Consider the following 16,298-nt stretch of genomic DNA (forward strand, 5'->3'; position numbering starts at 1 on the left):
AGCGCAGGATTGAATAATTACCATTCACCTGTGTGGGAATCTGCATGTCTGCTCCCATTGGATGACCTCAGTATAAAGATCTGCTTCCTGCAAGGCTCCTCGGGCTATCATTGCAGATCAGTCTGTTACTCTGTCTGGACCCACTCGCTCCTAGATCTCGTGTGGACTGCACTGACTCCTGCAAAGGGGTCAGTGAGTCCTTCTAAGTCCTGTTCTGTTTATTCAGTAATTGTTATTTGCTAGTCTTGCATCATATATCGGTTCATCGCCAATATATATGCTTACTAGCGGCTTGTTATTTTCCTTGTATTTGTGTTACGTTAATACATCAGTGTCGCTGATATATACGTACTCTAATTGTTTACATCCTGTGTTCAGTCAGTCAGCTTCCAGCACGTTTTGGTAGGTTGGGCGTATCGTGATCACCCGTGCTTAGCTAGTCAGTCCTGTTCCTATTGCCTTGCGTGGATTGCGTTTGCTTCTGCGTAGAAGTAGCGAATCCTTCCTAGTCCTGCTCCACTTCTTAGCTAGAGTTCCTTGCTTATGTCATATATATCGGTTTATCGCCGATATATACATATGTCAGTTAGTCGTTTGTAGTTCATTGATAGCTGCAATCGTAATACGCTAGGAAATCATACCTATTGTATATTTGTGTGTATTACGTCTGCCTTCTTTGACTCCATTTCCCGACTATTCTGTCCTGTCCTTGTGAGGCACGCCACCGCTGCAACCGCATTGGCTGCCTCATTTCAGTCTGTCTTGTTATGGACGCTTGCTGTCACTTAAGCAGTGACTAGTTAAGCAAGCGTTCATTCTGTTACCTGTCCTGATCTTCTGAGTTCTGGTTTATGCACTCAGCACTACCTTGCGCAGAGCCACTACAGTGGAAGGATTGTCTGTGGCTGTTCGGATCTCCGCCTGCTCTGTGCGCCACATCTCCTGTTGGAGTCAGTCCTCTCCTCCACTAAATTGGGGATATCCTGGTTCCTTGTGCTAGCGTGTGTACCTCCTTCACGTCAGGATATACACCACGTGCTGACTGTGGAGAATATACCACTGAGCATAACAGAAATATTTTTAATTAAAAAAAATGTTTGGTTTGGGTCCGCTTTAACCAGTTTAAATTACCACTAAGGGGTTTCTTCCCCTTTTGGACCAGAACAAGTTTCACCTTACAGCACTCCTTACAGTAATTTGCCAATAACTTTATCTTATTTGCCCATTTGTCCTGATTATTACAACGTTTAAATTATGTCCCTATCATGGTGACAATATTTTGTATGTATGGCAACAATATTGTATTTAGAAATAAAGTTGTAGTCAGATTTGTGTCCGTCACTAATTACAGGCACTTATTTGCAAAAATAACAGTAATATTCCCTCATGACATACATATTAAAAAGTTGAGTCCCTAATGTAACTATTTATGTATTTTCTTTAAATGTCATTATATATATATATATATATATATATATATATATATATATATATATATATATATATATATATATATATATATTTACAAATGTTTTATTTTGGTAACTATGGGTGAGTGGGGGAGGTAAGGGGTTGATTTTAATGGAATATTTCTTTACACAGGAAGTTTAGCCTGTGTGTGCTTTCACTTTCATTTTATCAATGACCGCCAGCATCTCACTGATCCCAGGCACTTTGATCGGTGAATGGGAACTGTATTCCCATTCACTGATTAGCGTACTACAACTCTGCAGCCATTGGCGCACGCCGTGCATCACAACTAGAAGGCGCATATCTAAGCCCCTGGGATGGGGCATAGATATGGGGGTTAAGGTGTTCATTAATGGTACAATCTCTTGAACGATCAATTGTACGATCAATCAGATCTGGTACCATTGAGTCCTGAGAGACTGACAACTAAGGGCAAGGAGAGAAAAAAACTTTGTTTTCTGCACAACTGTTCTTATAACTGCATCTGCGCAGCCACTGATAAGGAATCATACAAAGTTTTGTTGACAACGATTTGTAGACAGTCCCTATTCAGTGTTTAGCAGGGTCTTCTGTACAGCGCCCAGTCCCATCCGGGAGGGGGCCCCATCCAAAATTCCGCAGGGGGGCCCAGGGATTTCTAGTTACACCCCTGGCTTTAGAACTGAATCTACATTATAAATGTTATTTCTCAGTTGTGGTGGCGAGCATTGCAATACTGTCTGCTTCCAAATGGCAGAACTGTACTGTGTGCAGGGCCAGATTTAGCATAAGGCTCTGTAGCCACATGCCTACAGGCACCTGATGATGCGGCTCACTCCCCTTCCTGGGCACCTCCCTCCTTCCCTATGCAGAGTCCCGAGGGGGCTGTAAATGCGAGGTTACTCACCCAGGCCTCGACATTCCACTGACCAGATCTCCCTTCAGTTAGGGGCGCCTCTAACTACTTAATACTGAGGTTCCTCTAGCTACATAATACTAAGGGGCACCTCTAACTACTTAATACTGAGGTTCCTCTAGCTACATAATACTAAGGGGCACCTCTAACTACTTAATACTGAGGTTCCTCTAGCTACATAATACTAAGGGGCACCTCTAACTACTTAATACTGAGGTTCCTCTAGCTACATAATACTAAGGGGCACCTCTAACTACTTAAAGTGGACCAGAATTCAGAACATCCTCTCTGCTCAAAAAAGATAAGCAATAGAATGATAGCCTTTAAACAAAAACATAACTTTTTACAGCCAATACAAATCCTAAAGTAAATCTGTACAGTTTCTACTTCCTGAGTCATGGAAGCAGACATATTGTTTACAGCCTGTGCTTTCAAATGAGCTTATCTGCCATCTCTGCCATAGGCAGTCATGTGACACAGGGGAGAGATCAAATTACAACTTGTGATTAGACACAAACAAGGGGGAATTAAACAGGCTAAACTCTCTAAATACATACAGGGTGCATTTCTCTGTTTTCCATTTGTCCTGTGCAAGAGTTCAGGTCCACTTTATTACAGTACTGGGGTTCCTCTAGCTACATAACCCCCTAGAAGCTCAATACTAAGGCTACCTCTGGCTGCCTAATACTAAGGGGCCCCTAAAGCTGCCTATGACAGGCAAGGGAAGTAAGGGAAAAGTGACAGCTTGGCTAGCCAGCATACTTGCGGTGTGGTTCGGTGGGGGTTTATAGGCTCATGGAGGGCGGAGTCCAAGGTGTCAGGACATCTGTGCCTATAGGCTCCTGTCATGTCAATCTGGTGTAACATGTAGTAATGAGTCCATTATGAATATCGGGTTCCCTCTGGCTTACCTGGTGCAGTTCGGAGGAGGCTGGCCAGCTCGGCGGGGATCTCCAGATGGGTGACATTAAATACTTCTCTCTTAGTCAGCTCCTGGAATATGAAGAGGAAAACACACCAGTTAGGACAGCCGTACAGCACCGAGTATGTGTGTGGTGAGTAGGGATGAGTGAGCGAGCAAAATTTCCAAGTATCGGCCCCAATCAGGTGAACGCAGCAGCCGATGTCACCATGTGGCCGGCCTGGCCAGATGAGGTGGTTCAGCCCAGAGGGCGGTCAGGCGGGAAAAATGGGAAAATCCCTCTAATCGGCCAATAACTTTTTCTCACAGTGCGTTACTGTACAGTCGGTATTTAGTTGTGTCCGACTCTTTGTGACCTCATGGAGCACAACCCAGCAGGCCGCGCTAGGGCAATAACTATATGGCAGTGATCTCACTGCCGCGATTGCCGCCGATCACGGGTGCTCCGCAATTAACAGCAATCGTGAAACGTGTTGCCTGCAGCATTTTGCTGCAATTCCCGAGCGATCGTGTTACAGTGCTTAAACAAGCGCTGATTGCAATTGTCGGGAATCACGAGAGTGTACAGTGATTTTACCGTGCTTATCACTGTAAAATAACCCGTGCAAAACGAAAGTGCTAAGTGCTTCCATTTTTCTACTTTGAAGTAAGAACGGGTCCTAAAACACCAGTGTATGAAGGAAGAGATCCAGAAAGGATGACTAGCAAATGTTGCTAAGTGATGAGCAAAAAATCTTACAAGCAAAAATTCTAACATGCAAATGCCCTCTCATCTACGTACGGAAAGAAAAAGAGCCTTTTCCAAGCCAGCAACTGGCAAGAAATGGACTGGCAGTTGACCATTAACTGGAAGCTAAAGGCTTTGATTAGGTCAATTAGATTGATGGATGAGAATTCTTTTGATTGATTGAGGATAATTCTTGCTCATCACTTGACACTGGCAGGAAATGTGACATATGAGGCAGGACAGGTGACAGAAATATCAGCAGCATTTTATTTACCTGCTCCACCTTCCTCCGCTCTTCTTCAGCCTGCCTGCGGGCCTCAGCCTTCATCTACAACGCAGAACACAAGAGTGTCAGCTACAGACACACAACATGTGTACATACAGACTGACACACAACATGTGTACATACAGACAGACACACAACATGTGTACATACAGACAGACACACAACATGTGTACATACAGACAGACACACAACATGTGTACATACAGACAGACACACAACATGTGTACATACAGACTGACACACAACATGTGTACATACAGACAGACACACAACATGTGTACATACAGACTGACACATAACATGTGTACATACAGACTGACACACAACATGTATACATACAGACTGACACACAACATGTGTACTGTACATACAGACTGACACACAACATGTGTACATACAGACTGAAACATAACATGTGTACATACAGACAGACACACAACATGTGTACATACAGACAGACACACAACATGTGTACATACAGACAGACACACAACATGTGTACATACAGACTGACACACAACATGTGTACATAAAGACTGACACACAACATGTGTACATACAGACTGACACACAACATGTGTACATACAGACTGACACACAACATGTGTACATGCAGACTGACACACAACATGTGTACATACAGACAGACACACAACATGTGTACATACAGACTGACACACAACATGTATACATACAGACTGACACACAACATGTGTACATACAGACTGACACACAACATGTGTACTATGCATACAGACTGACACACAACATGTGTACATTCAGACAGACACACAACATGTATACGTACAGACTGACACACAACATGTGTACATACAGACAGACACACAACATGTGTACATACAGACAGACACACAACATGTGTACATACAGACAGACACACAACATGTGTACATACAGACAGACACACAACATGTGTACATACAGACTGACACACAACATGTGTACATACAGACACACAACATGTGTACATACAGACTGACGCACAACATGTGTACATACAGACTGACACACAACATGTGTGCATACAGACAGACACACAACATGTGTACATACAGACTGACACACAACATGTGTACATACAGACAGACACACAACATGTGTACATACAGACTGACGCACAACATGTGTACATACAGACTGACACACAACATGTGTACATACAGACTGACACACAACATGTGTACTGTGCATACAGACTGACACACAACATGTATACATACAGACTGACACACAACATGTGTACATTCAGACAGACACACAACATGTGTACTGTGCATACAGACTGACACACAACATGTATACATACAGACTGACACACAACATGTGTACATACAGACTGACACACATCATGTGTACATTCAGACAGACACACAACATGTGTACTGTGCATACAGACTGACACACAACATGTATACATACAGACTGACACACAACATGTGTACATTCAGACACACAACATGTGTACATACAGACTGACACACAACATGTGTACATACAGACTGACACAAGTCATGTGTACATACAGACTGACACACAACATGTGTACATACAGACTGACACACAACATGTATACATACAGACTGACACACAACATGTGTACATACAGACTGACACATAACATGTGTACATACAGACTGACACACAACATGTATACATACAGACTGACACACAACATGTGTACTGTACATACAGACTGACACACAACATGTGTACATACAGACTGAAACATAACATGTGTACATACAGACAGACACACAACATGTGTACATACAGACTGACACACGTGTGCATGCAGATTGACACACAACATTTATAGTACACATGTTTATTGTACATCTCCTGAATTCAGCCCTTCCATACACAGGAGGCTACTAAACTGCTTGTACATGATCTAATCTTATCCCTTCTTGATGCCTGCAACACCGTACTCTGCGGTCTTCTACTACAACCTGACTGGCATCTCTCCGGTCCCTACTGATCTCTGATTACTGCTTCATCCACCTCTCCTCCCGCTCCTCTGATGCTGCCCCTCTCTGCCAATCCATACTGACCTCTGCTGCCTGCCTCATCCACCTCTCCTCCCGCTCCTCTGATGCTGCATCTCTCTGCCAATCCCTACTGACCTCTGCTGCCCGTCTCATCCACCTCTCCTCCCGCTCCTCTGATGCTGCCCCTCTCTGCCAATCCTACTGACCTCTGCTGCCCATCTCATCCACCTCAACCTCCTGCTCCTCTGATGCTGCCCCTCTCTGCCAATCCCTACTGACCTCTGCTGCCCATCTCATCCACCTCTCCTCCCACTCCTCTGATGCTGCCCCTCTCTGCCAATCCCTACTGACCTCTGCTGCCCATCTCATCCACCTCTCCTCCCACTCCTCTGATGCTGCCCCTCTCTGCCAGCCAATCCCTACTGACCTCTGATGCCCGCCTCATCCACCTCTCCTCCCACTCCTCTGATGCTGCCCCTCTCTGCCAGCCAATCCCTACTGACCTCTGCTGCCCGTCTCATCCACCTCTCCTCCCACTCCTCTGATGCTGCTCCTCTCTGCCAATCCCTACTGACCTCTGCTGCCCATCTCATCCACCTCTCCTCCCGCTCCTCTGATGCCGCTCCTCTCTGCCAATCCCTACTGACCTCTGTTGCTCGCCTCATCCACCTCTCCTCCCACTCCTCTGATGCTGCTCCTCTCTGCCAATCTCTACTGACCTCTGCTGCCCACCTCTCCTACCACTCCTTTGATGCTGCCCCTCTCTGCCAATCCCTACTGACCTCTGCTGCCCACCTCTTCTACCACTCCTTTGATGCTGCCCCTCTCTGCCAATCCCTACTGACCTCTGCTGCCCATCTCATCCACCTCTGATCCCACTCCTCTGATGCTGCCCCTCTCTGCCAATCCCTACTGACCTCTGCTGCCCACCTCTCCTACCACTCCTTTGATGCTGCCCCTCTCTGCCAATCCCTACTGACCTCTGCTGCCCATCTCATCCTCCTCTCCTCCCGCTCCTCTGATGCTGCCCCTCTCTGCCAATCCCTACTGACCTCTGCTGCCCACCTCTCCTACCACTCCTCTGATGCTGCCCCTCTCTGCCAATCCCTACTGACCTCTGCTGCCCATCTCATCCACCTCTCCTCCCGCTCCTCTGATGCTGCCCCTCTCTGCCAATCCCTACTGACCTCTGCTGCCCATCTCATCCACCTCTCCTCCCGCTCCTCTGATGCTGCCCCTCTCTGCCAATCCCTACTGACCTCTGCTGCCCGTCTCATCCACCTCTCCTCCCACTCCTCTGATGCTGCCCCTCTCTGCCAATCCCTACTGACCTCTGCTGCCCACCTCTCCTACCACTCCTCTGATGCTGCCCCTCTCTGCCAATCCCTACTGACCTCTGCTGCCCACCTCTCCTACCACTCCTCTGATGCTGCCCCTCTCTGCCAATCCCTACTGACCTCTGCTGCCCACCTCTCCTACCACTCCTCTGATGCTGCCCCTCTCTGCCAATCCTTACTGACCTCTGCTGCCCATCTCATCCACCTCTCCTCCCACTCCTCTGATGCTGCCCCTCTCTGCCAATCCCTACTGACCTCTGCTGCCTGCCTCATCCTCCTCTCCTCCCACTCCTCTGATGCTGCCCCTCTCTGCCAATCCCTACTGACCTCTGCTGCCCGCCTCATCTATCTCTCCTCCCGCTCCTCTGATGCTGCTCCTCTCTGCCAATCCCTACTGACCTCTGCTGCCTGTCTCATCCACCTCTCCTCCCGCTCCTCTGATGCTGCTCCTCTATGCCAATCCCTACTGACCTCTGCAGCCCGCCTCATCCACCTCTCCTCCCGCTCCTCTGATGCTGCCCCTCTCTGCCAATCCCTACTGACCTCTGCTGCCCGCCTCATCCACCTCTCCTCCTGCTCCTCTGATGCTGCCCCTCTCTGCCAATCCCTACTGACCTCTGCTGCCCGCCTCATCCACCTCTCCTCCCGCTCCTCTGATGCTGCTCCTCTATGCCAATCCCTACTGACCTCTGCTGCCCGACGTATCCACCTCTCCTCCCGCTCCTCTGATGCTGCCCCTCTCTGCCAATCCCTACTGACCTCTGCTGCCCATCTCATCCACCTCTCCTCCCGCTCCTCTGATGCTGCCCCTCTCTGCCAATCCCTACTGACATCTGCTGCCTGCCTCATCCACCTCTCCTCCCGCTCCTCTGATGCTGCTCCTCTATGCCAATCCCTACTGACCTCTGCAGCCCGCCTCATCCACCTCTCCTCCCGCTCCTCTGATGCTGCCCCTCTCTGCCAATCCCTACTGACCTCTGCTGCCCGCCTCATCCACCTCTCCTCCCGCTCCTCTGATGCTGCCCCTCTCTGCCAATCCCTACTGACCTCTGCTGCCCGCCTCATCCACCTCTCCTCCCGCTCCTCTGATGCTGCTCCTCTATGCCAATCCCTACTGACCTCTGCTGCCCGCCGTATCCACCTCTCCTCCCGCTCCTCTGATGCTGCCCCTCTCTGCCAATCCCTACTGACCTCTGCTGCCCATCTCATCCACCTCTCCTCCCGCTCCTCTGATGCTGCCCCTCTCTGCCAATCCCTACTGACATCTGCTGCCTGCCTCATCCACCTCTCCTCCCGCTCCTCTGATGCTGCCCCTCTCTGCCAATCCCTACTGACCTCTGCTGCCCGCCTCATCCTCCTCTCCTCCCGCTCCTCTGATGCTGCCCCTCTCTGCCAATCCCTACTGACCATCTGATTGGAGGGTTGTGATTGGTCGCTCAGAGCGCAGTTCCCTGTGCAGTGGATAAATGTGTGGCATACATCTGATTGGAGGATCCTGATTGGTTGCTCGGAGCGCAGTGATAAATCTGACTAGGGGTACTTTTCTGCAATTCTGGCCGGAATTTGGTGGTACCGGTCCGTTGCATCGGAACGGAATTGCTATAGCGCTATAGCGGAAATTCCGCGGAACGATATGTAATTCCGGTGGAATGCGGATTTTTGTACGCCAATCACAAGGAAGCCCGTAAGAAGAAGCTTAAAGTGAAAACAACAGGATTTCTTCATGAAAATAGGAATTTCTGCACCAATCAGAGGCTTACAAAAACCAACCAAACGGATTTCTGCATGAAAATCGGAATTATTTCAGCACCAATTACAGTCTTAACAAAAACCAATCAATCCTATGTTAGCAACCAACTCCCTAGCTATCTCAGCTATCCCAACCATTTTGTATAGGTCCCATAGCTTACGCGACACCTCCTGCGGCGGCAAAACCACCGCCATGGGACCACCGCCAGGTCCCAAAGCTTAAGCGACACCTCCTGCTTTGCCAAAACCACCGCCATGGGAGCACCGCTAGGCCCCGTAGCTTACGCGACACCTCCTGCGACGTCAAAACCACCACCATGGGACCACCGCCAGGTCCCAAAGCTTACGCGACACCTCCTGCGGCACAAAAACCACCGCCAGGTCTCAAAGCTTACGCGACACCTCCTGCTGCGCCAAAACCACCGCCATGGAACCACCGCCAGGTCCCATAGCTTACGCGCGACACCTCCTGCGGTGCAAAAACCACCGCCATGCGACCACCGCCAGGTCCCAAAGCTTACGAGACACCTCCTGTGGCACAAAAATGACGGCCATGGGACCACCGCTAGGTCCCATGGCTTAAGCGACATGACCGGCGGAACAGCCACTATGTCCCATGGGCTATCATTTAGCAAAAATGAGGTTTAATTTGCGATTACTTTAAGTTTTCCGCCAGAATGCGAAATTCCCCGGAAATGTAATGGTGACGGAATTAAGCGCTGGTGGAATTCCGCAATTCCGGCGGAACGGAATTTGCTCTTTCCGATCATCCCTAAATCTGACACAATTAGTGTGTACCCACCAGTGATGGTCGCTTGCTGGATGAACGACTCTCGACGATGGGCCTCCCTCCTTCAGCAAAGCGTACATGCTTCATGCTGGGTGTCCTCAGCGTGTGACTCTCTCCGGCCGTTACCTCTCCGCTGTGCAGGGAGCAGCTCCGATCCAGCCCAGGTAACTTCATACTTTATTTATAGCTGCACCGACCTGACCTTTCCCTCTGTGACTCTGCTGCTCCTCACCGCCCTGACTTGTGCCCTATTATCACACACCGCTGCACACCTGCACATGTTAAAGGGGAAGGAGACCACACTGTGCACACCTGCACATGTTAAAGGGGAAGGAGACCACACTGTGCACACCTGCACATGTTAAAGGGGAAGGAGCCAACACTGTGCACGCCTGCACGTGTTAAAGGGGAAGGAGCCCACACTGTGCACGCCTGAATGTGTTAAAGGGGAAGAGACCACACTGTGAACACCTGCACATGTTAAAGGGGAAGGAGACCACACTGTGCATGCCTGCACAAGTTAAAGGGGAAGGAGCCAACACTGTGCACGCCTGCACGTGTTGAAGGGGAAGGAGTCCACACTGTGCACGCCTGCATGTGTTAAATGGGAAGAGACCACACTGTGCACACCTGCACATGTTAAAGGGGAAGGAGACCACACTGTGCATGCCTGCACGTGTTAAAGGGGAAGGAGCCCACACTGTGCACACCTGCACATGTTAAAGGGGAAGGAGCCCACACTGTGCACGCCTGCACATGTTAAAGGGGAAGGAGACCACACTGTGCATGCCTGCACATGTTAAAGGGGAAGGAGCCCACACTGTGCACGCCTGCACATGTTAAAGGGGAAGGAGGCCACACTGTGCATGCCTGCATGTCTTAAAGGGAACCCAAGGTGAAATGGATATGGAGGCTGACATGTTTATTTCCATTTAAACAATGCACATTACCTGGTTGTCCTACTGATCCTCTGCCTCATTTTAGCCACAGCCCCTGAACAAGCATGCAGCAGATCAGGTGACTGAAGTATGACTGGATTAGCTGCATGCTTGTTTCAGGGTTGTGATTCAAGCATCACTGCAGCCAGAGATCAGCAGGACTGCCAGATAACTGGTATTGTTTAAAAGGAAACAGATATGGCAGCTTCCATAGTGCTCATACTTTGGGATTCTTTTAAAGGGGCGAGTCACACTTGTCATAGCGTTTCTGCAATTTATCATGTCTTTTTTTACTGGAACTGTCATGCAAGGTTTTGCAAATTTAGTATGCATTTGTAGGTGAAATTTCATTTGGCGATTTTTCCGTGGATTTTGAATGCAGTTTCTTTGGGTGCAGGTACTGGTTAAGTGGGTGCTTGGTGCAGATAGTTGGTGCCATGTGGAGGCTGTGTGCAGGTGTGAGTACTGGGTGCAATGTCAGGCCTGGGTGCAGGCACTTGGTGTCATGTAAGCGTTAGTACTGGGTGGCAGCTTTGGGGGGGAGGGGGGGATGTTGGAAGAAGTAGAGGTCAGTGTGGGTGCCGCAGGAAGGGGAAGTCATTGGGGGTGCTGGGGGAGGGAGAGGTCAGTATAGGTGCTGGAGGAGGTCACTATGGGTGCTGCTGTCGACAAGAAGGGTGCTGCTGGGGGAAGAAAAGTCAATGTAGGTGCTAGGGGAGGGAGGGGTCAGTGTGGATGCTGGGGAAGGCAGGATCACTGCAGTACTAATGCTGAGGAGTGAGAGGTCAGTATGGGTCCTAGGTGGAGGGAGAGGTCCCTGTGGGTACAAGGTTGAGGGAGAGGTCATTGTGGATGCTGGGGGAGGGAGAGGTCACTGCTATCAGAGAGACACTATCTTACCTCCTCCCACACAGCTGCAGGGATGGTTACACTAAAATTCCTGTATAGCACCTCTTTACTCCAAAGTGTCCCAGATGGGGAGGAGCCTCCCGCAGGTGTAGGCGGGGCTTCCGTGAGAAGGGGCGGAGCTTATCACAGCCAGGGGCATAGCTTTGTTTTTGCAGCCAAAGGGGCCTTTTTATGGGAATTTAAAAAGGGTCGTGCTTGGGCACCCAGAGCCCCCCCGCAACACCCGCTGCCACGGTGGAGGGGGCAGGACAAGTCCTCTTCCCTCCTCTTCAGTATACAAGCAGCATACAGCCAATCACCATACGGCTTCCGTCCCTGTTACACGACATGCAGGGACGGAAGCCACCAGGCGATTGGCTGTACGCTGCTTGTATTCTGAAGAAGAGGGGAAAGGATGTGGATTTTAATACGTGTGAATCCTGCATTAATCACTGCCATTAATTGCACCTGCTTCTTGACACCGGTTCTACTGACCAGCAGAGTTGGCCAAGGCCTCCTTCAGACAAGCAGATGAACTGCATGTTTGTTGAATCATCCTAATTCCCAGCTGCATACAATTTGTATGAGATTTGTATGCGAGCCAGAATTACAAGTTGTGAATGAGGCCTCTTTTCCCCTGCCCTGCGTTTTCCAATCTGATTCTGATTGCTAACGGATCGCAAAACGCTGGGTACAGTTAAACTAATGTAAACTAATGTAAACAGCGACGACCGTGCGATCAATCTTCTCCCGAGCGCAATCGTCGTCCTGCCATGTTTTGGCTGCGACTGAGCTTTTTATACTTTGTACAGAAGCGCAGTCGCAGTAGTTGCAGTTCGGAGGCGATTGTGTTTCGTAGTGGAAAAGAAGCGCTCAGCTCGATCGCAGCAAGTCACACAAATCTATCAGCTGATCATACTAATCGTAAGTTTCTTTGTGAGTTCTGCTAATAATCGCCACACATCGCCTTTCATGTAGGGGCGTGACCCGTAACACAGTTGATAAACATTGGCCTATCCTCCTCCTCTATATATATAATGTGCGTACATATTACGCAGCGCTATGCGATGATGAGATGATGCTTATCGCATTACACTGTATAAAGTGGGCGGGTCTATCACCTCGCAGAACGAGCGCGGCTGGATCAGTGACGGTCAGAACTTACAGGTCATATGTAAACAGGCTGCACCTTAGTATTTTGTACATAAAACATTCACTGGCTTGTGGACTTTGATTCCTGCAGGGTGTGAATAGCTGTGATATAAAATAATAGTATGGTGGCGTAGTGGTTAGGACTCTCGCCTTGCAGCGCTGGGTCCCCAGTTCATATCTCAGCCAGGAACTATTTACACAGGGTTTGTATGTTCTCTCCGTGTCTGTGTGGGTTTCCTCCGGGCACTCCAGTTTCCTCTTACATCCAAAACAATACAGATACATTAATTTGTTTCCCCCTAAATTGGCCCTAGACTACGATATATACACTAGTACAGCTATATAGCCACAGCAGTGGCTGAATAGAGTACTGGTTAAGGGCACTGCCTTTGACATGGGAGACCAGGGTTTGAATCCTGGCAGAATTGATCAAGTGTGAAAGGGGCCACAATTAATTTGTAATGTAATGCAGTGGCTGGATAGCGTAATGGTTAAGGGCACTGCCTTTGACACGGGAGACCAGGGTTCGAATCTCGGCTCTGTCTGTTCAGTAAGCCAGCACCGATTCAGTAAGGAGACGATGGGCAAGACTCCCCAACACTGCTACTGCCTACTGAGTGCGCTCTAGTGGCTGCCTAGCAAGCACTTTGAGTCCAACAGGAGAAAAGCGTTATACAAAAAAAGGAATTATTATTATGTACCGTGCACATTGGGTTATTATGACTGAAGCCTATACATCACGGACGCAATGCGCAAATTTGAATGCGGCCATTGTGGGGCCATTGCAGCATGTTGCTGGGCGTTTTATAACTTACACTAAAGCACAGGGTCAGCTCTCCTTACAGTATAGGGGAAAAATAAGTAAAATCGAGATAAGTTTAGTTAATCAGCCCATGGCATCTCTGTTTATATGGCAAAGACCAAGTTTGTGAGCTTTGGGGCCCTTGGCATCAATTATGTGTGAATGGAAGCAGTTTATCCATCAGACAAATATGATTGGCTGTTTGTGGCTCCGCCCCTTTTATGCATTTGAACCCCAGTCACCCAATGACCGACTGTAACAGGTTTGAGGCCTCTGCCATTAACAGTGCAAGAATGGCAGCAATTTACATTTCCCCTAGAAATAGGTGAATTTTGATTGGCGGCTGTAGGCTCCAACCACTTTCCTGAATATTTATTCCAGTCACCCAGTGACCAACTGTGCAAAGTACAAAACCCTGCCATTAACAGTGTAAGAATGGCTGCAGTTTACATTTTCCCATTTAAAATGAAAGGCTGCAATTTGATTGGCTGTTTTATGCTCCGCCCACTTTTCCTGGATTTGTAACCTCGGTCACCAAGTGACCAACTGTGCCAAGTGTGGGGACTGTGGCTTGATTACTGTGAGAATGGCAGCCTTTTACATTTTTTCCATTGACGTGAATAGGTGGAATCTGATTTGCTGTTTGTAGCTCCGCCCACGTGTGCAGGGGAGACCTGAGACCTCCAGAACATATCATCCCAGCTAGTAAGGGACCTATATACAGAGTCTTGCTGAAATAGGTCAAGGCGTTTCGAGTGATGACATACATATTTATGTACTCATATATCATGACACCTGTATGAAACTCTCTTACCCTGAGATATCGCCTCCGGTTGACATACACGCGGACCAGCGCCCGGAACCTCAGCATACACTTCCTGAAGTTCTGGAACCTCCGCCTGCCAGAAAAGGAGAAAGGTCAACGCCCAGATTTACTGAAGCTGAGTTCTAATTGGTCAGTGCAGGTTGCAGCTCTCCGCACAGTACACTATGCGTTGCTAAATAAGGCCATGTATGCAGAAGACGGACCATACCTGGCCATGTAACCACGAGCCAGAGCCTGCAGCTGAATAATGCGGAATCGCAGGGTCTGGTAGCGTTTTCGGGTGAGGAACCCGCGGCTGTAGCGCTGCAGGGTCACGGCGGCCTTGTTCATCAGCTGATCCCGCTTAGTCTCCAGCTGCTGGTAGACATTCTCCTTCATGAACAGCTGGAGCAGAAGAGAGAGATGAAGGATCATTAAAGGGTACCCGAGGTGACGTGTGACATGATGAGATAGACATGTGTATGTACAGTGCCTAGCACACAAATAACTAGGCTGTGTTCCTTTTTCTACTTTCTCTGCCTGAATGAGTTAAACATCAGGTATGTAAGTGGCAGTTCCTGTCAAACCTGAGGAAAGGAGGAATGGCCTCCTGAAACTAGTTGTATTTGTTACATTAAAGAATCAGTTACTTCCAGCACGTGTTTTTTTCCCCCTACCCCATGTCCTTTATAGATGTTGGATTATTATGGCTCTGTACAATTAACAAGCTGACATATCAGTACATTCCAGCGGTTCTGGAGGTGTGTTTAGCATCTAAGGGTACAATGATTAATTTGCATATATTCAGCAGTGGTGCTCTGGGAGACATCTCAAGCTCACTCCAACCTGAATTATCGCAAATTCTTTCTGTTTTAGGAAAGCAAACTTTTGTTTTTCTTAGCATCTTAGTAAGGGGGCTTTTAGGACCATTGTAGTCCCTTACACACTCCAATGAGTTCTGGGTCACCATGAGCTGGCTGGTTAGTGTGATTTCTCCCGTGACAATTTTTTTCTGATCATATCATCACGCACGCACGCACGCACACCTCCCCACCTCCCCGTGTCAATGATCGTCAGGACTGAACCTTAGCTTAGGGACTGAACTTTTTTAATATGTATGTCAATAGGGTATATGGATGCAAAACTGAAAAAAATGCACTTTTATTTTCAAATAAAATATTAGCACCATACATTGTACTGCGGAAATATTTTGAACGTTTTAATAACTGGGACAAATGGGCAAATAAAATGTGTGGTTTGTAATTATGGTAGCATGTACTGTTTTAAAACTATAATGGCTGAAAACTGAGAAATAAATGATTTTTTTCAATTTTTTTCTTCTTTTTCCTGTTAAAGGGACTCCGAGCAGTGCAGAAACTATGGTAAGATGCATATCATTTTAAAGCTCTCTTTCTCCTCTTTCTAATGATATATAAACCGCCGCCCTACGCCTTTTAGTTTTCGCTATTGTCGCGATTGAAATTGCCGCGGCCACAGGGCGACTTTTTCTGCAGAATGGAGCTGCTGA

The 16,298-nt window shown here is 48.3% G+C and overlaps 1 protein-coding gene across 1 annotated transcript in view; it reads right to left on the minus strand.

The window, feature by feature from the left end:
* MYO15A (myosin XVA) overlaps window positions 1-16,298 on the minus strand; it is a 175,999-nt gene that overhangs the window by 121,409 nt on the left and 38,292 nt on the right. The window contains exons 22-25 of the mRNA XM_068246380.1: window positions 15,000-15,175; window positions 14,780-14,864; window positions 4,289-4,342; window positions 3,277-3,358 (exon numbers count right to left, since the gene is read on the minus strand). Coding sequence (XP_068102481.1) covers window positions 3,277-3,358; window positions 4,289-4,342; window positions 14,780-14,864; window positions 15,000-15,175 — 397 coding nt within the window. The remainder of the gene's footprint in view (window positions 1-3,276; window positions 3,359-4,288; window positions 4,343-14,779; window positions 14,865-14,999; window positions 15,176-16,298) is intronic.

Source organism: Hyperolius riggenbachi, chromosome 7 (assembly GCF_040937935.1).
Source record: "Hyperolius riggenbachi isolate aHypRig1 chromosome 7, aHypRig1.pri, whole genome shotgun sequence".
In the NCBI taxonomy this organism is placed as follows: Eukaryota; Metazoa; Chordata; class Amphibia; order Anura; family Hyperoliidae; genus Hyperolius; species Hyperolius riggenbachi.